The 27,917-nt window shown below is 41.4% G+C and overlaps 1 protein-coding gene across 2 annotated transcripts in view; it reads right to left on the bottom strand.

The window, feature by feature from the left end:
* ecel1 (endothelin converting enzyme-like 1) overlaps positions 1 to 27,198 on the bottom strand; it is a 90,537-nt gene extending 63,339 nt beyond the window's left edge. The window contains exons 1-3 of one of the 2 annotated variants that reach the window (XM_085989439.1): positions 26,991 to 27,198; positions 25,662 to 26,467; positions 7,608 to 7,676 (exon numbers count right to left, since the gene is read on the bottom strand). In XM_085989439.1, coding sequence (XP_085845565.1) covers positions 7,608 to 7,676; positions 25,662 to 26,429 — 837 coding nt within the window. In that variant the 5' untranslated portion in view covers positions 26,430 to 26,467; positions 26,991 to 27,198. Of the gene's footprint in view, positions 1 to 7,607; positions 7,677 to 25,661; positions 26,574 to 26,990 lie in introns of those variants that run through there. The other variant, XM_085989440.1, reaches the window with a different exon arrangement.
* Positions 27,199 to 27,917: the final 719 nt, after the last annotated feature.

Raw genomic sequence — 27,917 nt, 5'->3', positions numbered from 1 at the left:
AGCACAGATTCACTTGGATGCTGCCTGGTATGAAGAAGAACTTGAAAAATTGTGACGGCTTTCATCAGTACAGAGGAAATTACAGGGTGATACAAAGAGGTGTTAAAAAATTATGAAAGGATTAGATAGATAGAAACAATGATTGAGGGGGATCTAGAACATGGGGACATAGATACAAGATTAAATACAAGAGATTTAGGACAGAGAGCAAGAGAGGCCTTTTTAAACAGTGTGTTGTGAGGCTGTGGAACACACAAGTGGAGTTTGTGATTTAAGCAGAGGCCATGTCAACATTTAAAAATAGATTTGGTAGGTGGTTGAAAGAAAGGGGATTAAAGGCATATGGGAATACAGTGGGCATGAGAGATTAAGTCATGTGGAGGATAAAAACTAACAGACTGGTTGGGACAAATGGCCTGTTTCCTTGTTGTAAATTCTGTATAATTCTATGTAATTCTGTGATTTCTGTCTCTCAAGGATGCTACAACTTTTAATTCCTGTATGTCATTTCAAAATACCAGGTCTAGATGATCAAGGCCTCAACCCTTTCTGAAAGTGTACTGATCAAGAGACAGTGGGGTGGAAAGTGGATCCTGTCACGCCAGTTTTATGATGGAAAGGGTGTGGAGTTTTTGGTGGAGGCTGACAGCTGTGGCTTCTGTCTTCACAATGTCAAGCTTGGTGGCGGCAGCTCGCCGACAGCATGTAAATGAGGCCTGAGCCTTAAAATAGCTTGGGTCACACAACAGTAATAATGGGCAAGTGGTGGCATGCTCTGCTTATTGTGCATCTAAAATTAAAATTGGCCTTTTTATGTTTTTTAAACTAACCCCCCTCCCCTAAAAAAGAACTCTGCAATTATCCAATTATATTTTGCATATTATTCTCCTAATGGAGCTGGGAATATCATTCTAATTTAATAGTTTATTTAAGAATCATCATAACCTTTTGAAGCCCTATTCTGAGGTTAACCCACATATTTGAGATTCTGCTTATGGATGGGTCACTGTCAGAGACTAGCATAGTTCTCACTACTAACAGGATTAGAAGGTGCATCCACAAGCTGTGGTGGAGTGCCGCCTTCTTCTAAAGCACCAATGGGGCATACCACAAAACAAGCAAATGATGCTTGGCTTCCCCATGCATTGGAAGAAATACCAAGCAGCCTGGGGCCTGTTCTTGGAGTCTCACTCAGTTCACCCTTCCCCCAAACAGTCAAACCACCACTCAGAAAGAGAATACCAACCATCAACAGTGACCCACCAAAGGCAGGCAAAGACAACAACTCCATAGAATATTTCTTAACTGGTTGTTGCAACCAGCTTCATGACAATGTAGATAAGTGGCTTGGGGCGTGGGGATCTGAACAAACCAATTTTAACTAAATGAATGGCTGGGAATACGAAATGGAATCCCTTTCGAACGATCTTTTAATTTGGCAGCAAATTCATTAGAACACAAGGACATAGGAAGAAGAGGTAGTCATTTGGCCCAGCCAGTTCTCTCCATGATCCAGGTCCTTTATCAAAATCTGATCCAATCCTTTTTTAAAAAAAAATAATCATTTACCTACTTCTAGGCCAAATCGCCCAGACTCTACTGAATCAAGAATTAATATGATTACCTCCAGAATGTGTCAATGGAGAATTTACCGCACGCGATGGCAGACTACTCCATAAATCAATGACTAAGTTTAAACTAATAGCTTCCTAGGTTAATGATCATGTTCTCTCATTCTTCTATTGTACTTTTGCATAAAGTACCACTCGACATCAACTTACCTATTTCCTTGATTATTTTAAGAAAATTGAGTCATATTCACCTTAATTTTTTTTTAATGGAATAGATTTAAATTGCTTGTGCTCTTCATGAACAATATATAAAATGTGGAATCATTTTGCTGCACTTCTCTGAATCCTTTCCACTGCCTCAATATCATCTTTATGTATGGTAATCATACCTCGACACAATACTCATACATGGCTTTTCTAATGCTTTATAAAATGTCAGAATCACTTCCTCAGATTTATATTCTATGCAACTGCTTGGATAACAGGTCATGTTATTTTTCCTTGCAGCTGGTGTCATACATTTTGCATCGATATCTGTCAACTCACATTTTTTAATATTAAATGTCATTTATATTCTGAACAGCTTAAGTCTTAGGATTGAACTCTGGGACTCTGCTGATCACAGCTGTCCAATTAGAATTACTACCATTGATCTACCTTTGGTTTCCAATTATGAAGTCAATTTATTATCCAATTTACAACATCCTCCTTATCATAAGAACTTTCATTTTAGCCACACGTCTCTTTTGAGGCACTTTATCAATAGCCTTCTGAAAATCTAGATTTATTAATTCTATCCACCAGTTCTGTTACTTCCTATCCTAGTTTTGTAGCTAATTGCGATGAACTCTTTCAGTGAGACTGCCATGTATATTCTACATACATAGGTTAATTTTAATGTTAATTCTTAAATTAATTAATCTACATGAGCTAGATTGTGATGTACCGAAAAATTCTCTTCCTGTCATTTTGCTAGTTTAATAATTTTCAAGCTGCTAACAAACTGCTTTAATGAGCTAAAGGGAATGAGAGGAAAACTGAAGCAAAATGTCATGGGCAAAATGGACAGATGCCCAACATATCTACTGAAGTGCAAGCTGGTAGATCATCTCAGTCGACTGATTAATTAAGAATAAATCAGAGTAGCAGTTTGACTACCTGCAGCCAAATACGTCCACTAAACCCAAGCCTGAATGTATACAAAAGTGGTAATATTAAAACCTCTTCTCCGCATATCTGATAAAATTCATCACTATTTTTTGCAAAAAAATGTAAAAGAAAGACTTGCATTTACATAGTGCCCTTCCGGACCTCAAGACATCCCAAAGCGTTTTATAACCAATGAAGTCCTTTAATGTGTCGTGACTGTTGTAATGTGGGAAGCACAGCAGCCAATTTGCACACAGCAAGCTCCCACAAACAGCAATGTGATAATGACCAGGTAATCTGTTTTAGTAATGTTGGTTGAGGGATAAATATTGGCCAGGACTCTGGGGAAAACTCCCCAGTTCTTCTTCAAATAGTGTCGTGGTATCTTTTACGTCCAGCTGAGAGGGCAGACTCTCATCTGAAAAATGGCACTTGAGACAGTGCAGCACTTCCTCAGTAGTGCACTGAGATGTCAGCGTAGATTATGTGCCCAAGCCTCTGGAGTACAACATTCCAAGAGAAATGTCCTTTGAGAAATGCTGTATTAGAATATTGCTGTATATTTGTTCTCCACTCTATTACAGCTATACAAGTAACGTCCATACATCTTTGGCAGCTTTCAGATTTTACAGGAATATTTTTCTAAATGAAATTTTCATGGCTCTGGAGATGTAACTTCAGTGTAATTGAGCAGACTGAGATAAAATTTTCCAAGATCAGTTTGTTCATACTTATTATTAAATGTGCAATAGGTAGGAAATTGCATAACAGGTGTGTAGAAGTGTCATGCATAGAGTGAGTGCTTTCTATTATTTCTGTCACTGAATTGGAATAACCATTTGTGCATGTGGATGCATTCCTAGATCTTCAATCCTTATGCTTGTGTTAGTAAAGTTCAAGAAATCAGTTACCATGCTTTTGCGTTCTGACATGAATAATGTAAAGGTTGTTAAAAAATACTTAGTAGCTTTGTATGAGGCTATGCCAGTAGCTCAAATAATAGATCTAAAAGGAAATTTCTCTTTGCAGGTTGTATTTATCGCCAATTTGATGCATTTTTAAAAAATATATAGAAATCCATCATTATCATCATCGGCGGACTATGGTCGGAGCTCCCATGATAAAATTAGGAGCCTTAAATTTTAGATGTTACATGACAAAATGACCTATTTATTTACATATTATTGATGCAATGGAAAAACAAAGGCCGGGATTTTGTTCACCTCGGCAGGTGCGGAGCGGGCGATGTCGGTGGTAGGTTTTCTCCAGTTCTGACGAAAGGTTTCTCTCTCCACGGATGCTGCCCTGGCCTGCTGAGTTTTTCCAGCATTTTCTGTTGTTATTTCCTCAAAGGGACCCTGGCCACCTTACTTTTGACGTTTGTGCTGTCTGTGTTCTACAGCATTGAAGTGCTGCAAACATTGACAATCACTGCACAGAGGTGCAGGGCTGCACCCAGGTTCTCCCATTACTCAATGACATAGGTAGAAAAAGGGATGAGGTCCTGCAGGCAGATTTTAGGGAGCTAGAAAAAAGATTAAAAAGCAGGACTTCAAAGGTAGTAATCTCCAGATTACTCCCTGTACCACGAGCTAGTGAGTATAGAAATAGGAGGATAGAGCAGATGAATGCGTGGCTGGAGAGATGGTGCAGGAGGGAGGGCATCAGATTCCTAGGATATTGGGACCGGTTCTGGGGGAGGTGGGACCTATACAAGCCGGACGGGTTGCACCTCAACAAAGCCGGAACCAATGTCCTCGTGGAGGGGGGTGGGGGGGGTGGAATTTGAGAGTGCTGTTGGGGAGGTTTTTACTAATTTGGCAGGGGTATGGGCACCAGGATGTAGCATTAGAAAGGAAAAACAAAGTGCACAAAGGATGGGGAGAGACAGACAGCACTAGAGCAAGAAATAGTAAGGTATTAGGTGGGGTCAGATTAAGAGAGAATACAAGAAGGTCTAAGACTGGTTTACAGTGCGTGTGTGTAAATGCACGAAGCATGGTAAATAAAGTTGGTGAGCTGTTGATGGAATAGATGGCAGGTGAAGTAGAGATGACAGAAGCATTCTGTCAATGGTGAGGGAGTTCTTCCAATGAGGTGAGAGTGGATGGAAAGTAGAAAGCCTGCAGAATTTGTGCTGGAAATGGACTGAGAAACAGCTTGTGGCTGAGGAAAGTGATCATCTGTCAGGTGGGAGCTTTTACTCTACATTTAAAGCTGTCAAGTAATCAGCTGGAGCAATGGCCACTGAACTCCCACCTCAGTGTGACAGACGTGATCCCGAACTGCGTGGTTCTCGTGGCCATGAAGGTAAAGTGAAAAGTTAAGTTAAAAAAGCCTATTAATAATCTGTCAACTAGATGCTAATGAGTTTAATTGGGTCACTCGCCGCTGCCTGTCGGGTCTACTCAGCGCTGACAGACCCGACATTGGGAAAGGCAGGTTGCGGCGGGCTGACAGTGGGTACCTGACCCTCTATCAAATAAACACACTTTCCCACCTGACCCGCCACCGATCCCACCCACTGACACCCCGGAAAATTCCGGCCAATGTACCAGCATCAACAATTTAAACATATTAATTCAGCTTTTAAACTTAGTATTTACTAAAATGAGAGAGATGTTTAAGCATTTACTAAGTAAGATTCAAAAATTGGTCATGGTTTGTGGCCTTAGCTAGTCAATGGCCCAGATTTTGCTGTAGCAGAGCATCTGCTGCAAGTTAGACTTGCCCTTGCACGTTTAAGTTTTTTAATTTTTTGCATGGCAGCTTGTTGATGTGGCACTAGAGAACTCACCCTTTAAGCTTGTGAGTTCATTGATGTGATTATGGCTGTACAATGATTGGATAATATTTAAACATTTGAACTAAAACCATAAACTTGCTTGGTTGAAGAGATATCACAAGTGAAACATTGTTTTCCTTATTACCCTGTAGTCAATAGCTGTCAGATGTAATGGGGATAAATAGTGCAGGAAGCTGCAGAAGTCCCTGACAACATTGCATGAAGTCTGAGGCTCCCCACATCTGAAGAAGCTCAAGGGGCTGAGGCCATTCCAGGCAGAGAAGCTTGCTGGGTCAGCTCCGAGCACCACAGAGGCAGCATGGAAGCAGCGAGTGGCATGCCACATGATTCTAGGGGTTTCACAGTCCAGTGAGATCTCAATAGTACAAACCAAGGGTTGGGGGCGGGGTGGGGGGACAGTCAAAGGAGGTGTAGCTGGCTGACCACACCTGAGAGATCAGAGAAAGATAGACCGAAAGTTTACCTCTCACCTCAAAAATTTAAATGGCCTGAGAAGGTGCTCAGCCGCCCAGGAGGACACGAGGTGTTCAGGAAGTAGGTTTGCACCACACGTTGTGCAGAGGAAGCAGCTGTGTCTTACCTGCTCAAGTAGAAGACATGGGAGACCACAGTGACCAGTTGAGGTAGAGCAAGCCATTCATTGGGTGTGACTACCTTATCTTGGTGGCAGATGGATAGGTGGAGGCAGCCAATGATGTAACACCTGTCTGCCGTCCAGGGACAAAGCTGGTGTTTTGGTGGACTGATCGCAGGGTAATTCGGGTGCCACCAGACAGCTAGGCATAACCTACCACATAATACATGTCTATAACCCCCCTCTGTATCTACATAATTTCCTACTGAGACATCAAACGGCACGGATGAATAAGCTCCCACTTCCGGAAACCAAACTGTGGCAACTGGTGATTCTGTGGTCATCCACAGTTCCAGAATACAGTCAACTTCATCCTTTTTGTAATGGTAATCCTTCAACAGGCTGCTGGGTAATCGGACTAAAAGATCAGAGGTGCCAGGCACATCTCTTGACAGCTCGTAGACTTCCGAGGCCCATTAATAATTATTGTGGTGCACTTATTGAGGCGTACAGAGTCTTCACGCATGAGTCAGGGGCCTCACAGATGAGGGACCTACACAGGGGTAGGGAGTTATTTCATGTTAGAATTCTTTGACCTATTTTCCAATTTGGACCCTACATGAGTCTAGCAGATTACACATACTCAAACCCTCAGTGCCACAGTTGCTTCAGGACTGCATTATTGTGCACCCTGTGCACTGGACACCAAGCAAGCCTCAGTGCCCCATAATGTGGGCATGCTGCCATTCAATGGGCATCAGTGCTAATGATGCAAAACATCGTATTATCAGTCCCATAGTTTGCTTTCTTAAAATTTCTTGTCCTGATAAGAACATCCTAGTAATTTATTTTTTGGTGATTTATCACATAATGCTGACTGGTGTCTCCTGGGAAACCTGAAAAGGGATCACTAAACCAAGGCAGGCTGGTTAAATTGACAGAATATTTCTAGAGTCTGACCAATCTAAACTACTCCTGTCGAGACGTAGGAGACTTTGTCCCAAAGCTTTAGCATCAAGAAGTTGAACACAAAGAATCTTTAGCTAGGGAAAAATTAACTGACACAATGGTACAAGTACAGGTATACAAGATGTGGGCAGGAGAGCACACGCAACACTACCCATATGGAACATCATGATGACATTCCACATGCCTGCTCATTGTATGGTTTTCCTGGAACCTATCAAACCAGGCTATTCTTCGATGTGCAGAGGATGTGAAATGAAGATTGATTTCACTCATAATATCTAGATTTAAACTCAGATCCCAGCAGTAGCAGGGAAATGTTACAACTCACTGTACCATTCACGTTCCAAATCAAATTTGTTTTTTAAATGCACAATAGTGTTGCTCTACTTTATAACCAGACATCGGAGCACAATCTGATCCAATTTGCCTATCTATGTATACACAGCTTAATTAAAATGGCAGCTGCAGTTTTCCTCCAATTATTTTGTTATATTTTTTCTCCTTTTAATATACCTAAAAAGGTTTTTGGTGGCTTTACCTTTTCACTTTCTTCATCTTGCCCAAAATAAAGAGTACGCTCTGGCAGTGTGAGTCCATCTTGGTCAATCTATAAAACATGGTAATAGATTAATAAAATGTAAAAGTGAAATGAATCTCAAATGTTAATTATGGCTTTTCACCAAAAATATACATGATTCTCCGGTTAATAATTTTTTCAGTAGCTATTTGAAACAAATGCTCCATCACTCAAGGTGAGCTAATATTTGTGAATATTAAAAAGGTTAACAATGGGTTGGATCCTATATTACTAATTATGTGCTTGTAAGGTTTTAGCAGTAAAAGAATTTTAAAATGTGCATCAAAATAATTGTTGCTGGGTTGTAAAAAGTGGGATTCTCGAAGACTGGCAAAATAGTGGGGTTTCTCGGATTTACCATACAAAAGTAAAATAAAACATGGTCAGGAATAAATGTAAGAACACTGCATGACAAAAAACATACCTTATTTGTCCGTAACCAGTAAAGACGAGAACTAAAATCTATTATCAGTTGTTTATCTTATCTGAATTTTTTGACTCTAAAATTTCAATGCTTATCACATTGTGGCCCTATATCAAATGGTAATTGGTCTGGTTGAGGGAGTGCAATATACATGAACTAACTTATGTTTAGAGATAACATTAATATTTGATACAATACAGATATATTCAGAGAACAAAAATTAAATGATCAAGACTAAAAAAATACTGCGGTATATTTTGCTCTTCAGAGAACATTTTCTTTTTTTTCTAAATTTTATTGGTCATTAATCAAAATGGCAACCCGTGGGTGTATTCCTTCTGTCAGATTCATGAAATATGAATTTGAGTGCTTTAATGGCAAAAAGCTGGTCAATCACAATGCACCTGTAATTATACTGGTTTCATATTTATCAAGCAGCTAATTAGCTGCTTAACTGGTCTCAGTCCCAAACGTCATTAATCCACTGTGTAGTGGCAGCAGTACGCAAAACTAAAGCACTTACAAATATCACATTGAAATGTTTGGAAAATCTGATTTACATCCATGCTATAGAGGTTCAAGTAGATGATATCATGGAGATGCTGTATGCATACTGATAAATTAATGAAGTTCCACAATTGGCAAATGACCAACCTGTCTGGATATGGAGAGAATTAGATTTACATATTTATTGTTGGAGAAACTTATTTTAATAAATGCAGTGTATTTACTTAACATTTTTCTTCTTAAATGTAATTTTTATATGTTGGCGTGTTAGTTATATAGCAGAAATTAAACTGATCATATTTTATCAATATTCTATAACACCTGCATGTACCACAACTGTTTATTGACTGATATTCATGTAAACTATATAATATGTTTAATTTTACAAAATAACTACAATCCAGTAACTAAATGAAAGTATTCATAACTGTAACTGAAAACCAGAGGATTTAAAAGTAGAAGAAATGTAACATTAATAGTTTCATAAATTATTTTTCATATCATAAGATTTGTAAAGTATCTGATGTGCTAATAATATACATGCTGGTAAATATACTTTAATATTTGCACCAGGATTACAACTCCACTTTCCCACCCTATCCCCATATCCCTTGATTTCCTTAGTGCCTAACAGTCTATCGATCTCAGTCTTGAATCTACTCAACGACTGAACATTCACGGGGTTAGAGAATTCCAAAGGTTCACAACCCTCAGAGAAGAAATGTCTCCTTATCTCAGTCCTAAATGGCCAATTGCTTATCTTGAGACTATGACCCCTAGTTCTAAACTCTCCAGCCGGGGGAGGCAGCCTCTCAGCATCTACCCTGTCAAGCCTTCTAATAATTCTATATATTTCATTGAGATCACCTCTCATTCTTCTAAACTCCAGAAAATATAGGCCCATTCTACTCAATCTCTCCTCATAGGATAACCTTCTTGTAATAGAGCCACCTGGTGGACTACTGATGTATATAATAAAAAGCAATGAGCAGTATAATTCTTATGTGTGCTATTGTATTTATATGGTGTGTCTCAAATTATCACAGAATTGGCGATGAGGATGCAATTGAGGATTCTCTAGCTGAAATTTTTGTTGGAGGATAATCCTGCCAACCGACGGATGGACTGTTAGAGGTTCTTCATTTTGCAGAAAAACTTAAAAATCCGAGGTAAATTTCGAGCACACGTAAATTTCGAGCACACGAAACTGTCGACGTTGCCAGTCAAGATGATCGCACCTATAGGAAAAATAGGGCGCTTGGGCGAGTTCCATCATAACGGAGAGACTTTCAGAGTGTATGTGGAGTGGCTAGAAATGTTTTTCACCGCGAATAGTATTGTCGAAGTCCCCGATGATGTAAACCGTAACCGGGCAGTTTTAGAAATGAAACGGGCTATTTTTTTGACTGAAGCAGGCCCAGAGGTGTATGAAACCCTGAAAAATCTGCTTGGTCCCGCCAAGCCAAAGGACTCGCCACTAAAGGAGATCCTAACCAAGTTAGAACAGCACTGCAGTCCTGAGCCCCTGGAAATTGCTGGAAGTTATAATTTTGGAACATGCGATCAATTAAATGACGAGGGTATCAGTGAGTACATTGTAGCTTTAAAAAAGCTATCCATTCACTGTCATTTTGGAAACTTTCAGGACCAAGCTTTGCGTGACCACTTTGTTTGTGGGTTGAAAAATGAATGTATCAGAAGTAAATTGTTGACAACCCCTAACTTGACTTTTGACTTGGCTTGTCAGACAGCTATGTCGATGGATATGGCTGACAAATACTCCAGAGAGTTCCGTGCCATTTCCAGTTGTCAGACAATGGAGGTGAATCGGCTGCAGGCTAAAAGTAAAAGGCCGTTGGGCCCCAAGGCCTCAGCAACTGGCCAAGGTAACAGTGCATTGAAGTCGTGCTATCGGTGCCTGGGACAACACATCACTCAAAGCTGTCGATATGTGAAGGCAGAGTGTTTCAACTGCAAGAAAACTGGGCATCTTGTGAAGGCATGCCGACAGAAGATAAACTGACTGGCAATGCTAGAAGTAGAAATTGCCAGACACTACATGCTGTTGAAGAGAAGCAGCAGGACAAGGAGTTTCTGGAGATTCACGTCATCAGGAGCACGAAGGTATCCAACAGCGATTCGCGAGGTATCTTCATCCAAGTAGATGTCACAGGAACCAGGATACCCATGGAAATCGACACTGGTGCATCCGTGAGCGTAGTACCGGAATCACTATCTCGCGACAAGTTACGTGATTATCGACTAGAGAAATTGAAGGTAGAGCTGCGAGGCTACTCAGGAGAGCAAATCCCTGTAGTAGGAAGTGTCACCATACCAGTGAAATACAAGGATCAGTGTCAGAGCTTGCCCCTCAATAGTAGTGGCAGGAGACAAGCCTGCCTTGATAGGTAGAAATTGGTTGGGATCACTGAAGCTGGATTGGAATGAGATTTTTCGCGTGGAAGCGAAATTTGCATCGAAAGATGATGTCATCAAGCAGTATCCGAAGGTGTTCAGCGAAACGGGCAGTCCAATCCAAGACATCAAGGCAAGTGTTAGAGTGCAGAAGGATGCAAGACCAGTTTACTGCAAGCCACGTCCCATACCATACGCACTCGAGGAGAAACTTGAGCAAGAACTCAAGAGACAAGAAACTGAGAACATTATCTCTAAGGTAGATCTGAGTACAGTAAACTCTTTCGTATCCGGCACCGACGGGACCGGGATGGTGCCGGTTGATTAAAAATTCTGGATAACAGAGAGGTAGGAGATTTTTAACACAAAAAAAATAAAAACCAGTGACTAACTTGGCCACTGCAGGAAACTCTGACTCGGAAAAACGAAAAATGGATGAATTCGGCAAGATTACTGGGTATCTATTTTGCTGGTTATTAAAGAATTCCGGTTGATTAGGTGCCGTTTAAACGAGAGTTTACTGTAATTGGGCTACACCCATTGTTGTTGTACCTAAGTCAGATGGTAAGGTAAGGTTGTGTGGTGATTATAAGGTAACCGTAAACCAGGTTCTAGAGTATAATCTACCCAATACGTTGCCAAATGTGGAAGATTTGTTCACAACGCTGACAGGTGGCCAGATCTTTTCGAAGTTAGATCTAACAAATGCCTACCTACAACTTGAGTTAGATGAAGAGTCCAAGTCATGCTTAACTATAAATACTCATGAGGCCTATATCAGTTCAATAGACTACCATTTGGAGTGTCTTCTGCCCCCAACATATTCCACAGGGTGATGAACCAAATTTTGCAGGGATTGAAGGGGTAGTGTGTTGTTTGGATGACATACTCATTTCAGCACCAAACAGGCAAATCCATGATGAGGTGTTGACTGAAGTGCTCAAACAGCTAGAGAAGCACGGAGTATGAGTGACAGCTCACAAGTGTAAGTTGTTTCAAAACTCAGTGGAGTACTTAGGGCACAGAGTAGACAAATGGATGTCCAAAACAGGTATCATAGGAAGATATCCATCCATACTTCGTTCATAGGAATGAAATGTCAGTGGATAAAGATTGTATCATGTGGGGAGCAAGAGCGGTTATCCCAAATAGGTTCAGGTTTAAATTGTTAGGAGATCTTCATGACCAGCACCTGGGAATGTGCTTGACCAAGAGCTTTGCACACAGTTACTTATGGTGGCCAGGTTTAGATAAAGAGATAGAGTACATAGTCAGTCAGTATACAACATGTCAGTGAGCAAGGAACCACCATCAGTACCATTACAGACAAGGAAATGGCCTCCCAGAGTGTGGCAAAGGTTACATGTAGATTTTGCTGAGCTAGAGGGGCAGCAATTGTTCATAGTGATAGTCACTCGAAGTTGGTAGAGGTGTTTCCGATGTGGATAATAATAAGCAAAACACTAGACAATTTGCGAAGATTGTTTTCTTCATACGGCCTCTCAGAAGAAATGGTGTCTGATAATGGGCCGTAATTTTGTTCAGAAGAGTTCACAGAGTTTATGAGCAGAAACGGTGTGAAACATACCAAAGTTGCACCGTACCACCCTGCTTCAAATGGTGCAGCAGAGCGCACAGTACACATTGTCAAACATGCCCTCATCAAGCAAGTGTTGGATCCAAATCCAAAGAAACGTTGGTTGTCCTTGGACCACAAACTGGCAAATTTTCTGATTACCTATCAGAATACTCTTCATACTACCACTGGTAGAAAACTAGCAGAGTTGTTTCTCAAACGACAGCCATTGCTGTGTGTAAAATGACTGACATGTTTGTGTATATAACAACAGTAACTGCATTTCAAAGTGATTGTCTGTAAAACACCTTGGAACATTTCTGAGATGTGATGCGGTGTTGAAAGAGAAGAAAGCAAGCATGCATTTGTATTTAACATCTCCTCCAAAGGATAGTGCCAATGCAGCAATCCTGTCGTACTGCACCGAATTGTCAGACTAGATTTTCACTCAGATTGTGGAATGGGGCTTGAACCCACAACCTTCTGATTCAGAGGCAACCAACGAGGGCATTAGCAGATATAACAATCAGTAATTAACAACATACATAGAATAAACAAAAAACTGCAAATACTGAAAATCTGGCATAAAAATAGAAAATGCCGGTCAGTTCGCATCTGTAAAGGAAAAGACAAGTTATGACAGAGCATTACACACCCAAAACATCATAACCTGTCTTTTCTCTTTATAGATGCTGATTGATCTGCGGTGTATTTCCAGCAATTTCTGTTTTTATTTAAGCAAATAAAATGCTGGACTGCATAGTCAGAACCACAAAATACAAGTTGGACAATGTCATGCTTAAACTGTAATTCTCTGATCAAATCAGATCTAGAATACAGTCATTGAAACATAGAAGAGGCAGACATTCAAGCCCTGGATGTGGCATAAAGGAAAGCCATAAAGCTGATCACTAGCATCAGACGACTGAGTCATGAAGAAGGACTGAAGAACCTGCGCTTTTCAGCTTCAAGTGAGACAATTGAGAAGTAACCGTATAAAAGTATATAAGATAGTAAGTGGTACAGAACACAACTTCAACCAGGAGAATAAGACAAGGGAGCACCAGTTCAAGAACAAAAGACAAATTTAGGATTGACATAAATAAGTTCTTCATCACACAAGAATAAGCAGCGTTTGAAATGAACTTCTCACTAGAGTAGTGGAGGCAAAAACCTTGGAATTATTTAACAGGCAGTTAGATGGTGCAAGAGAGAAAATGTAAGCTTTTCAGAATAGATTAACTAAGTTGGGCCAAATGGCCTTTCTCATCTGTATCTTGTTACCTTGTGTAAGTTTGAAATAAAGTTAAAATAACCAGGGAAGGTGAACATTCCACACATGGAAAATAAATTTACCTCTGGTGCCTTTTGGAATAAGTTAATCATTTTGTATGGTTGGAGAGGAGCTGCAGAGAGTATCCGTTAACCTCAGTTAGAATCAGTTTGATGCATCTGTCCTCAAAACTTTACCAATTTTTTTTTCATTATCCCAGTGTCTTTGTGGAGTGCTTAGGTAGGGACACAAGTGTTTCTCTGCACCGCTCTCCACTGCTTTCTCATTCCACATTTTTTGAATCAGTCAAAAAAATCTAACTTAATTTCTTGCCACCTTTTCCCCATGAACAATCACACAGCTTTGCTCAAGTGTGTTACCCTTGTGTGTGCATGCAGGAGGATGGATCAGAGCTCATCTGGCTCCTATTAAGTAAGATCTGTTGCCACTGTAAACCTTACAAATCCTGCCTCACACACAATCTGGTGCTGTTTATCAGAGGATAGCAACAGAAATCAATCTCTGTGCAGAAGTGCAGCTTATCATGATGTTCACAAACATCATTGTATTCAGTTCCGAGCCATTCTTTGCCTACTCTCAGCTGCCCAAACCCTTAAATATCATACTCACGGGCTTAACAAGTCTGCAACCTGATAAATCCACAATCTTGATAAACCGCCAGTTCTAACAAAACCAGAACTCCAATAAAGAAAGTACAACCATTCAATGCAGTGGTGTGTTCAGTTCAATATACAATGGGCCAAGCTTCCTTTGCAGACATTGTGTGGAGATGCCGGTGTTGGACTGGGGTGGACAAATGTGAGAAGTCACACAACACCAGGTTATAGTCCAACAGCTTTATTTGAAATCACAAGCTTTCGGAGCGCTGCTCCTTCATCAGGTGCCTAAGGGGCAGCGCTCTGAAAGCTTGTGATTTCAAATAAAGCTGTCGGACTATAACCTGGTGTTGTGTGACTTCTCACATTTGCAGACATTCACATTGGATGATCAGGAGGTTTCAAGGTAGCTAAGGAAATATACTCAAGCTCCTTGTTACAAATTAGAGTCTGCCATAAATACCTTCTTGGGTTCAGTGGCATCAGTTGCTCCGTTAAGTGTCTGAGTGTCTTGATTTTATGGGAGTTGATTCACATTGTCTTACATTATACAATAGCGTAACCTTGGGGTGTAACTATATATTTGCCTGTTTTGCATGAGTAATTCTTCAATTTTTCTGAAGAGGAACAGAGCAAACAATTGGTGAGATGAGGCCAGATACGAGTCGATCAGCTGCTTTATTTCAAAAGGAAGATGAACATAGAGAATGGCAGTTATGATCGGATTCACTTAATTTAGACAGTACAACTTATTTTCATGTAATAATACAAAATAAAAAACATGCTAAACATATCATGTTTCCCTGTGTCAGCAAGTTGTCTTATTTGACTTAAACAAGATAAATTTGACAATACTCTTCTGCACTCCAACCTTTTCACAGCCTTTTGCTGCATGACGACCTTGCAGCATTCTGTATCAAAAGTTCTGTCCGACTGCCTATGTCTGTGTTTTTCAACTCTCATTTTTTACAGCTACAAAGGGAAATCCTGTACGAGCACTCGGGAACAGTGGTTCCCCAACACAATCATAGAATCATAGAAAGTTACAGCACGGAAGGAGGCCATTTCGACCCATCGTGTCCGCGCCAGCCAACTCCCACTTCCCAGCTCTTGGTCCGTAGCCCTGCAGGTTAGAGCATCCCAAGTGTACATCCAAGTACTTTTTAAATGTGGTTAGGGTTCCTGCCTCTACCACCCTTTCAGGCAGTGAGTTCCAGACCCCCACAACCCTCTGGGTGAAGAAATTTCCCCTCAAATCCCCTCTAAACCTTCCACCAATTACTTTTAATCTGTGCCCCCTGGTTTTTTGACTGCGAAGGGAAATAGGTCCTTTCTATCCACTTTATCTATGCCCCTCATAATTTTATACACCTCAATAAGGTCTCCCCTCAGCCTCCTCTGTTCCAAGGAAAACTGACCCAGCCTATCCAGTCTTTCCTCATAGCTAAGATTCTCTACTCCCGGCAACATCCTTGTAAATCTCCTCTGTACCCTCTCTCGTGCAATCACATCTTTTCTGTAATGTGGTGACCAGAACTGCACGCAGTACTCTAGCTGAGGCCTAACTAGTGTTTTATACAGCTGAAGCATAACTTCTTGCATTCTATGCCATGGCTAATAAAGGTAAGCATTCCGTATGCCTTCTTAACCATCTTATCTACCTGGCCTGCTACCTTCAGGGATCTGTGGACATGCACTCCAAGGTCCCTCTGTTCCGCTACACTACTCAGTGTCCTACCATTTAATATGTATTCCCTTTCCTTGTTAGCCCTCCCCAAATGCATTACCTCACACTTCTCTGGATTAAATTCCATTTGCCACTGTTCTGCCCACCTGACCAATTTATTGATATCTTCCTGCAGTCTACAGCTTCCTTCTTCAGTATCAACCACACAGCCGATTTTAGTATCATCTGCAAACTTCTTAATCATACCCACTATATTCAAGTCTAGATTGTTGATATATACCACAAAAAGGGAGCTAGTACTGAGCCCTGCGGAACCCCACTGGAAACAGCCTTCCAGTCACAAAAACACCCATCAACCATTACCCTCTGCTTCCTGTCTCCGAGCCAGTTTTGAATCCAACTTGACACTTTGCCCTGGATCCCATGGGCTTTTAACTTTGTGACCAGTCTGCCATGTGGAACCTTATCAAAAGCCTTGCTAAAGTCCATATACACTACATCAAACGCACTACCCTCATCTACCCTCCTTGTTACCTCCTCAAAAAATTCAATCAAGTTTGTCAGACACGACCTTCCCTTAACAAATCCGTGCTGACTATCCTTGATTAATCCGTGTCTTTCTAAATGAAGATTTATCCTGTCCTTCAGAATTCTTTCCAATAATTTTCCCACCACCGATGTTAAGCTGACTGGCCTGTAATTACTCGGCCTATCTTTTTCTCCCTTTTTAAACAGGGGTACCACATTGGGTGTGAGATGTTTATCGATTACTGAGACAAGCTAACAATTTCCTCTAATTTACAGTCTATGAGGAAACAACATCAAAGCTAGCCCATTAGCATCTTAACTGCCTAAGATCTCTAACCGCCTTTTTGTTAAACTTGTATGGAGGCAATGTATTAAAGCACGATATACAAGATAACTTTTTACCAAAATCCTCGGTGGAAAAATGGTCAAAAAATCCTGAAATGTGACACTCCCTTAATTTAAAAAAATAATTCAGTTTACTGATTAGATTTTTTTCTATTAAATAACAAAAATGTTGAATGTTACTGAACCAAAGGTAAGGCCTGTATATATTAGTTAGAGAAACAGACAGATAGAGAACCATATTTATATAGCACCTTTCATGTCCTCTGGAAGTTTCAAAGCACTTTACAGTCAATTAATTATTTTTGCAATGTCTTCACGCTTGTTCACGCAAACACAGCAGCCAATTTACAAAGCACTGTCCCACAAACATAAATGAGAGGAATCACAAGTTAATTTATTTCTGGTGGTGTTGGTTGAAAGATAATTGTTGGCCAGCACACCAAGAGAGTTCTGACAAAGGATCATCAACCTGAAACATTAACTCTTTCTCTCTCCACAGATGCTGCCTGACTTGCTGAGTATTTCTAGCATTTTCTGTTTTTATTTAAGAGAACTCCACTGCTCTTTGTCAAATGGTGCCATGGGATCAGGTAAACTTCTCATCCAAAAGACAGCACCTCCCTCAGTACAGCAATGATTATGTCCTCAAGTCATGGAGTGAGGCTGGAAACCATGATCTTCTGACACAGAGAAGAGCATGCTATCACTGAGACAAGGCTAACAGAAAGCAGAGAGTCGGGATAAATGGGTCATTTTCCGGTTGGCAAACGGTAACTAGTGGGGTGCCACAGGGATCGGTGCTGCGGCCTCAACTATTTACAATCTACATTAATGACTTGGATGAAGGGACTGAGTGTAATGTAGCCAAGTTTGCGGATGATACAAAGATGGGTGGGAAAGCAAGTTGTGCAGAGGACTCAAAGAACCTGCAAAGGGGTATAGACAGGTTAAGTGAGTGGGCAAACATTTGGCAGATGGAGTACAATGTGGGAAAGTGCGAGGTTATACACTTTGGCAGGAAAAATAAAAAAGCAAATTATTATTTAAATGGAGAGAGATTACAAAATGCTACAGTTCAGAGGGACCTGGGGGTCCTTGTGCATGAAACACAAAAAGTTAGCATGCAGGTACAGCAAGTAATCAAAAAGGCAAATGGAATGTTGGCCTTTATTTCAAAGGGTTGGAGTATAAAAGCAGGGAAGTCCTGCTACAACTTTACAGGGTATTGGTGAGATCACACCTTGAATATTGCGTACATTTTTGGTCTCCCTATTTAAGGAAGGATATACTTGCATTGGAAGCAGTTCAGAGACGATTCACTAGGTTAATTTCAGAGATGAGGGGGTTGACTTATGAGGAAAGGTTGAGCAGGCTGGGCCTATACTCATTGGAATTTAGAAGAATGAGAGGTGATCTTATTGAAACATATGATACTGAGGGGGCTCGACAAGGTAGATGCAGAGAGGCTGTTTCCCCTCGTGGGGAAATCTAGAACACGGGGGCACAGTTTTAGAATAAAGGGTCACTCTTTTAGAACTGAGATGAGGAGAAATTTCTTCTCTCAGAGGGTCGTAAATTTGTGGAATTCTCTGCCCCAGAGAGCTGTGGAGGCTGGGTCATTAAATACATTTAAGGTGGAGATAGACAGATTTTTGCAAGATAAGGGAGTGAAAGGTTATGAGGAGCGGGTGGGGAAGTGGCTTTGAGCCCAAGATCAGCCATGATCTTATTGAATGGCGGAACAGGCTCGAGGGGCCAAGTGGCCTATTCCTGCTCCTATTTCTTATGTCATAAATATAGCAAGTTAGTACAAAATTTTATTGGGGCAGAATCAATGATTGGGGTAGGGTCAATGGTTACACAAAGTCATTGGCCCTGATATTTATGAGGAGGCAGGAGGGAGTGGGTGAGGTTTGGGGGGTGGCGGGGGGACAGCAGTTTTGCGGTCCTGCCAAATTTAATGGGAGGACCCGATTACCATTTTTGAAATCTGTTTCCCGGCTGCAGCCAGCAAGATTGAGAGGCTGGCTGGCTATCGCACGGGTAAGTTTACAGCTCCAGGCTGCAGCTGGGGAGTGTAGAGGAGGGCCGGAAAGATCGAGGGAGGAAGGGAGAAGATCGTGGAGGGCTGGAGAGATCAGGGGAGATGGGAGAAGACTGCGGAAGGCTGGAGAAATCGGGAGGAGGGGAAAAGATCATGGAGGTCATGTGGGGGCCGGGAGGAGATCGCGGGCTGTGGAGCATATTTGATCGCGTGGTTGGGGGGGGGGTGGGGTTGCGGTGCAGGGGAAGCTCTTCCTGCCCCACAAGCAATGTTGTGAAGGCACTTACCTGTTCCATGTAGCAGTCCTCGCCTTCCTTCAGCTGCCGGGTTTCCCAAGGCCTGGGAAACCCGGCTGGCCAGCGTTAAAGCTGGAACAGAGAAAAAAATCCAAAGCACACAACCTCATTAAAATATTTAAATGAGGGACCCACCTCCTGAGAGTTGGTTGGTCGCCTGTCCCCCCATCCCGCCTCCATGGTCGGGTTCGAGGTGGGTTAGGATCGGTTTTGAAATTTGAAATTTCCACCAGACCCAAATCCACCCTATTTGGGGGTTAAAATTCCCCCCAATTATGTGAGCCGCTATTAACAAATTCCACTTTAACCACCAGTTGTGCTAATCTTGCCCTTCTTTTAATGATTTACCCTTATTGTGAATGGAAGTTCAAGACTTATTTTCCTTTGCATTCCTCCCAGAGCAAAATTAAATGTTTTTCAACGCAGGTCTTTAATAAAGCTTTACAGCCATTAACAAACGCTAAACAAGCCAGAGAGTTTAGTCTCTACTCCCATTTTAGATTGAGAACAAAAATGTCAGTTACCCTTTTTGCACACCAGCTCACATCTACTTTTTTTCATCATTAACATCCAAAGCAAAATACACCCCACTATTTTTAAAATTCTTATCTGCAATAAAAAACGAAACTGAAATGTGTTTTTTGCAACAAGTCATACAGATTTTACAGTGCTTACTTTAGCTGTTAATCAAATCAACTGTTTGTTAAATGAAAGTTGAAAATTTAAGATTGTATTGTAAACTTTGACCATAGGACTTCCCTAGATACATCAATATGATTTTTACCATTTCATAAACATTGGCTTCTAATTTCATTAATATATATTATCAGAGATCCCATCTGCCCTCTTGGGTGGATGTAAAAGATCCCATGGCACTATTTTGAGGGAGAGCAGGGGAGTTCTCCCCAGTGTCCTGACCAATAGCCCTCAATCAATATCACTAAACAGATTATCTGGTCATTATCTCAATCATGTTTGTGGGAGCTTGCTGTGTGCAAATTGGCTGCCACATTTCCTACATTACAACAGTGACTACATTTCAAAATTACTTCATTGGCTGTAAAGTGCTTTGGGATGTCCTGAGGTTGTGAAAGGTGCTATATAAATGCAAGTCTTTCTTTTAAAAAAAAATTGGTTTAAACAATTTATTTTAATCCAGAATTGATTTGTCCTTAAGGGTCTTTCTTAATTTGCAAATGACAATTTCGCTTCAGTTCCCCGCTTTTCCTTACATGGCACTCGTTTGACTCAGATTCCATTACACAAATGACACTGACCTAGTAACTCACAACTGGTGAAAACAACAAAGTTAATATCAAATGATTTATAATGTCCTATTCAGTTTATAGAACACTTATTTTCTTATTGTGCTTTCCTACTCACTCATTTTTCAGGCTGCAATACATTTTATCAATGCAATAGAGTGATAGTGTGATGTGTTTAAGATATGGTGGCCCTGCAGATTTAGTTAATCAGTGTTGAACATTGACAGTCATAAACTATTTTTAAGGGTTTACCTTCTGCGTATGGGCAACTTGAAGCCTGAAGCGTTTTATGAGACAAGTAAAAAACTGCTGGGGACAAGATTATGATGAGAAAGAAAAATTATGATAAGATATTTGAGCATGAGTTGCAACAAGTATTATTCTGGAGGCTTGCAAAGTGATTTTTTTGTCACACTGGGTGAGATACAACTAAAGGGAGGCATGAAAAATTATGCTGGGTTGGGGGAAAGAGTGAAGTCAGCTGGAGGAAGGGATGCATTGTTAGGATGGGAACCTGGCCTGAAACAAAACTGAGCTTCTACCTGGTACCTAGGGCAGGGAGAGACCAGCGCTACATAGGATCTACGACAAGGTGAGTGGGATCTGGATCAGGGAAGAGACCAGAGCTACATAGGATCTAGGAGAAGGTGAGGGGGATCTGGGTCAGGGAGAGAGCAGACTACATAGGATCTAGGAGAAGGTGAGGGAGATCTGCGTCAGGCAGAGAGCAGAGCTACAAAGGATCTGGGACAAGGAGAGTGGGATCTGGGTCAGGGAGAGACCATAGCATAATGGGTCATAAAAGAGAATTGTTTTTCTACAACGCCAAGACAGTTAAGGAAAAATTATTAAACAGGTTTTGGGGCAGGACAGACTCATTGCTGTGATCCAGTGAAAAACCGTTTCCTCCACAGAATTTGCGACTGGAAGTGTTGGTTGCTTCCTGGTATAAAGAAACAAGGATCTGCCACAGGTGAAAACCAGTTGAAATGTGGGCCAGGCCAACCGTCCAGGGTGTGAATGCTTATTTCTCCTACAATTGATGGAGACCAATAAGTAGAAATTCTTTACACAGCTTGCTAATACGTTAAAACAATTGTTTTATATATATGACGCAATGGCTATTCAACAATTTAATTCACTGCAAAATATGCCAGCTTATGTTTGTTGTTCTGAAGACCAAAAAGGATCACCCAATATTTAGTGTGTGGTTTACCCCAGCTAAAAGTAATAAGAACGAGACAGTATATAAATCATAACTCGTAGCTGATTTTTTTTTACTTTTTACGATGCACTTGTTGGACAAAGATCTATATTTATTCTGTTTGTGAATTATGATTTGCTGCACGGTTACTTCATGCCAATTAAAAATGTCATTCTACCCATGTGAAATGGTTGTGCTACATTACACAGATTGTTCTGACTGGGGAAGGGAGCTGTCACTTCTCAGACCTAATGATCCATTGAAGGCAGGTCTCCTCCTACATTATGAATCCCTCGCATGATAAAAGACTAAAATCAAAAGCTGCTCTGTAAACTCCTCTGTGCCAGGATTGTACTTTGTATGATTAAAAAGGTGTTTGACCCCCCCCCCCCCACCTAAACAAAATGATATCAATGTTTGTAATTTTGAGATAAAAGCAGATTGACGTTGTAGTTAGGAACATAGGAACAGGAGTAGGCCATTCAGCCCCTGGAGTCTATTCCACCATTCAATTAGATCGCGGCTGATCTGTATCTTAACTCTATTTATCCGCCTTTGTTCTGTAATCCTTAATAGCCTTGCCTAACAAAAAACTAACAATCTCAGTTTTAAAATTTTCAATTGATCTAGCCTCAACAGCATTTTGGGGGAGAGAATTCCAGATTTCCACTACCCTTTGTGTAAAGAAGTGCTTCCTGACATGATCCCTGAATTGTCTAGCTCTAATTTTAAGGTCATGCCCCTTGTTCTGGACTCCCCCCACCAGAGGAAATAATTTCTATCTACCCTATGAAATCCTCTAATCATCTTAAACACCTCAATTAGATCATCCCTTAATCTTGTATACTCGAGGGAATACAAGCCGAGTCTATGCAACCTGTCCTCATAATTGAACCCTTTTACAGTAGCATTCTGGTAAATCGGCACTGCACAGTGCCTAGAACTGAACACAGTACTCCAGATGGGGTCTAACCAAAGCTTTATATAACTGGAACATAACTTCTACCTCTGTGTATGACAGCTCCTATGAGATAAAGGCCAACATTCGATTAGTCTTTTTAATCTGTCCACTAGCTTTTAGTGATTTCTGTACATGGACCCCTAAATCGCTCTGCTCCTCCACATTTCCTAGCTTCTCACCATTTAGAAGATACTCTAATCTATCTTTCTTGCACCCAAAATGGATGACATCACACTTCCCCACATTAAACTCCATCTGCCACAATTTTGTCCACTCACTTAATCTATTAATGTCTCTGCAACTTTCTGCTCCCTTCTACACTATTACTGTCCCACCTAACTTAATGTCATCAGCAAACTTGGATATACGGCTCTCTATTCCTTTGTCTAAGTCATTTATAAATATAGTGAAAAGCTGAGGCTCCGGTACAGATCCTTGGGGGACACCACTAGTCACATCCTGCCAAATTTGAGTACGTACCCATTATCCCTACTCTCTGTCTCCTACCCCCTAACTAATTCCCTAGCCATGTCAATAGGTTACCTCCAATTCCATGCACACTCATTTTTGAGAACAGTCTCTGGTGTGCAACCTTATTGAATGCCTTCTGGAAGTTTATATAAATAACATCCATAACCAGTCATAGAATCATAGAATGGTTACAGCATGGAAAGCGGCCATTTGGCCCGTCGAGCCTGTGCCGACTCTTAGCTAGTCCCACTCCCCTGCCCTTTCTCCATAGCCCTGCAAATTCTTTTCCTTCAGATACTTATCCAACTCCCTTTTGAAAGATAAGATTGAGTCTGCCTCCACCACCCTTTCAGGCAGTGCATTCCAGATCTTAACCACTCACTGCATAAAAAAGTTTTTTCTTACGTCACCTTTGGTTCTTTTGCCAATCACCAATCTGTGTCCTCTGGTTCTCGACCCTTCTGCCAATGGGAACAGTTTCTCTATCTACTCTGTCCAGACCCCTCATGATCTTGAACGCATCTATCAAATCTCCTCTCAATCTTCTCTGCTCCAGGGAGAACAACCCTAGCTTCTCCAGTCTATCAAGGTAGCTGAAGTCCCTCATTCCTGGAATCATTCTCGGAAATCTTTTCTGCACCTTCTCGAAGGCCTTCACATCTTTCCTAAATTGTGGTGTCCAGAATTGGACACAGTACTCCAGTTGGGGCCGAACCAGTGTTATATACAGGTTCATCATAAATTCCACACTTTTGTACTCTATACCTCTATTTATGAAGCCCATGATCCTGTAAGCCATTTAAACTGCTTTCTCAACCTGCCCTGCCACCTTCAACGATTTGTGCATGTGTACCCTCAGGTCTCTCTGTTTGTGCACCGCCTTCAGGATTGTACCATTTAGTTTATATGTCCTCTCCTCATTCTTTCTACCAAAATGTATCACTTCACACTTTTCTGCATTAAATTTCATCTGCCACGTCTGCCCATTTCACCAGCCTGTTTGTGTCTTCCTGAAGTCTATCACTCTCCTCCTCGCTGTTCACTATACTTCCAAGTTTTGTGTCATCTGCAAATTTTGAAATTGTGCCCTGTACACCCACATCCAAGTCATTAATATAGATCAAGAAAAGCAGCGGTCCTAGAACTGACCCCTGGGGAACACCTGTATACCTTCCTCCAGTCTGAAAAACAACCATTCACCACTACTCTATTTCCTGCCACTTAGCCAATTCTGTATCCATGCTGCCACTGTCCCTTTTATTCCATGGGCTTCAACTTTGGGGGCAAGCCTATTGTGTGGCACTTTGTCGAACGCCTTTTGGAAATCCATGTACACTATGTCAACCGCATTACCCTCATCAACCCTCTCTGTTACCTCATCAAAAAACTCGGTCAAGTTGGTTAAACATGATTTGCCTTTAACAAATCTATGCTGGCTTTCCTTAATTAATCCACACCTATCAAAGTGACTGTTAATTTTGTCCCCGATTACTGTTTCTAAAAGCTTCCCCACAACCAAGGTTAAACTGACTGGCCTGTTGTTGCTGGGTTTATCTTTCGACCCTTTTTTGAACAATGGTGTCCTCTGGCACCACCTCCGTATCTATAGAGGATTGGAATATTATGGCCAGAACCTCCGCAATTTCCGCCCTCAATTCCCTCAGCACCCTAGGATGCATCCCATCCGCTCCTGGTGATTTATCTACTTTAAGTACAGCCAGCTTTTCTAATACCTCGTCTTTATCAAGTTTTATACTATCACTTATTTCCCACTTTAGATACCTTCTCAAAAAATTCAATTAGGTTGTTAAACATGACTTACCTTTTACAAATCCATGCTGGCTCTCTGATCAGTTCTGTCCAAGTGCAGTCTCTCTGTCTCTAATAACAAATTCTAGGAACTTCCCCACTGATTCCCACAGTTAGTGGGACAAATAGATTCTAAATTGCGAGATAAAGGTTAATTTAGCCTTGTGTAAGCGGTCGAATGGGCACAGCAATTTAGAACGGAGTTCAGATTGCAGTGGTTCGATATGCCTTTGTTCCTTGACAGTAATCAAAAGCCAATGACGCCGAGCTCATCATAACAGGTTTTGTTCTCTTTCCTTTCTTTGAATCGCTTGTTGAGCCAGATTTATCCCTACACTCTACACTCATGGCCCGTTCCCCCAATAAAAGATGTTGTCAATAATTCGGAACCCATGTGTGCACTTACTAAACCTATACTATTGGCTGTCAATTATTAAACTATGATTCACGAAGCAGTATGAATGTGAATGTGTGCAGTTTTTTTTTTACATTTTACGTGTTTCTATTTATTGACCGTATAAAGGGCGGAATGTGGAGCTGGTGCAGAATACGCGTGTTTTCTCTTCTGCTTACACACATTTCACAAGACTTACTCTGATCACATTCCGTGAAGAATTTTTATCGTCCACGTTCACATTCAAGGAGAAGAACGCGGCTGTGCTGTACACTCCTTGTGTTTTATACAAAAGTTCACCAAAACTCCAAGCCGCCCTCTTCCAGGTCCCAATGATGTCCCAGCCCCCGCAGTCTTCAACAATGTCCAACATGGGCTGAGCCCCCAGCCGATCGATCTCTTTCAGATTGATGCACGATTTGTAGAACTGCTTGACTTTCCTCTCGGCGGATCTCCTGTAGTATCTCTTCACCGGTTGCATCAGGAGCCGTTGCAATTTGGCTTCGTTTTGCTCGGCGATGGAAGTGACGGTCCCATAACTGAGTTTGTCCTCGGGAATGCCGTGTCTTCTCAGCCAGCCCCCGCACGAGAAGGTGTAAAAATCTTTGCACGGATCTATGGTGGGGTCGATGTTGTTTGCGATCAACCTGGCCGCCTTGCTGAAGGTTTTCTTGCGGCTGCAGTCTTCCCGGCAGTGGCTTTCCTGCTCTGATGCGAAATACTTCAGGACAAGCATGCTCGCCAGAATGATGCAGAGCCCTGTTGCGAACACCAAGCCAGAAAGCAGACAGATCTCCCGCTTGCTCCATCTCAATTCTCGCTTTCTACTTTTGCCATTCCTCTCATGCTTCCGAGAGCTCAGGTGAAGGTTTAACCCATTGTGCAGAGTCCCAGAGCTAAATTTATTCACATACTTAACTTCTTGAAACTCGTCGTAATGAGCTGTCAAAGAATAGGTCTTCTCCATCGTTCTCCAGAAACTACATCAACACCGGACTGCTCGACCTAGTCAGGAAATAGAGAAGAGCTGAATTGTTCTGACCCTACATCACTTAAAAAAACACACCGTTGCTATACCCGCACCATGTAGATCTGCCCAGCAGCAGGAATAGCCTCTTAAACCCAGGCAGTGGGTGAACTGAGCTGGCAGAAGCTGCTGGAGCTCCCTGCAGCTCTATTAGTACTGACCGCAATGATTGACAGGCCTTCACTTCCCCGTTGATTGTAGCCACCAGCACACTTCCCCGGGCTGTGCCATCATAAACAGGCAACACCATGGCACATGTACAGTATGAGATTGAATTGCACAGGTCTAAAGTGCTCGGCACTTCAGATATTAGATTGCCAATATTCGGTTGTTTTGCAGTGTGAAGCTTTATCCTTTCGTTGGTCTATTTTACTATAAACTTGCCCTAGCACCTCCTTACATATAAGAGTAAAACTTAACAAGGAGGAAAACTAATAACATTTAAAAGAATTGATTCACTTTTTGATTAAAGTCTAAGCAGTATATTAAAAAAAAACTTACCAATTGTTTTCATCCAGGAAAACGGTCTGACGTTAGACCTCGGCATGGAGTCAATTCGACTGTTCTTCAGATTGACCCAAGTTGGATACTGTGCGTCACCGAGTAATGCTTGGGGGACAGTGCCTGGTCGAGTGGCACATTACGTGGTTATAATTGATGCGTCCGCCCTGACTACTAGGTACCAGAAAACAATACGCAGTTATTTCCAGTAATACTCCCGTAAATATAAATAAATAGCAACGCGAAGGTATTTATACACAGAACATGTTGCTGATAGTTACTTCTGGAACACTGCATAGCAAATTATAAATATTTACAATGTAATAAACACATAATAGAAAACTTTACTGCTTCAAGCTACCCGTTGTTTTGAGACATTTAGTCGAAAAGCAATTTGTAGCAGTAATTATGAAAATGACATGCATTATTCATAAAGCCCATGACTATTGCAGCGCTAATTGTTTTCTGGTTCATTGAATATTTCTTGATTTAAGAGAGACCACCGTCAGTGATCCTAGCGGACGGGTTACATCGAGGAACCTGTTGCAGATGGAGATACGCTTTGGCCTGAGCCTAGCTGATGGCGAAAGGCGCCAATGACTAATTTACAACGTACCGCAATCGTGGTCTTACCACTTAATCCGGATTCTGGAGACATGGACGTTCGGTCAAGGGATTCCCACAAACTTTTTGCATTTGGGATCCTTCCCGAGACCAGGCTGGAACTGACACTAGCGTCATTTCTTGCTGGCCACCAACTCCTGCAGTCAGAGCAGTGAACACATTGTTAGCGTGTATATGATTGAAATGGGGTTCGTGAGAAATGCTTGGAGCCACTGAGATATAAAGATCTGTAAGATTAGGACCGTTCTTTCAGTAATAGTTTACAACAAACCCGAGCTTGTTGGTGCAGAAATTCCGTGATCA

The sequence above is a fragment of the Somniosus microcephalus genome, chromosome 6, assembly GCF_052327205.1.
Source record: "Somniosus microcephalus isolate GS21.2 chromosome 6, FLI_Smic_1.0, whole genome shotgun sequence".
Lineage (NCBI taxonomy): Eukaryota > Metazoa > Chordata > Chondrichthyes > Squaliformes > Somniosidae > Somniosus > Somniosus microcephalus.
This window is presented reverse-complemented; position numbering and strand designations above follow the sequence as displayed.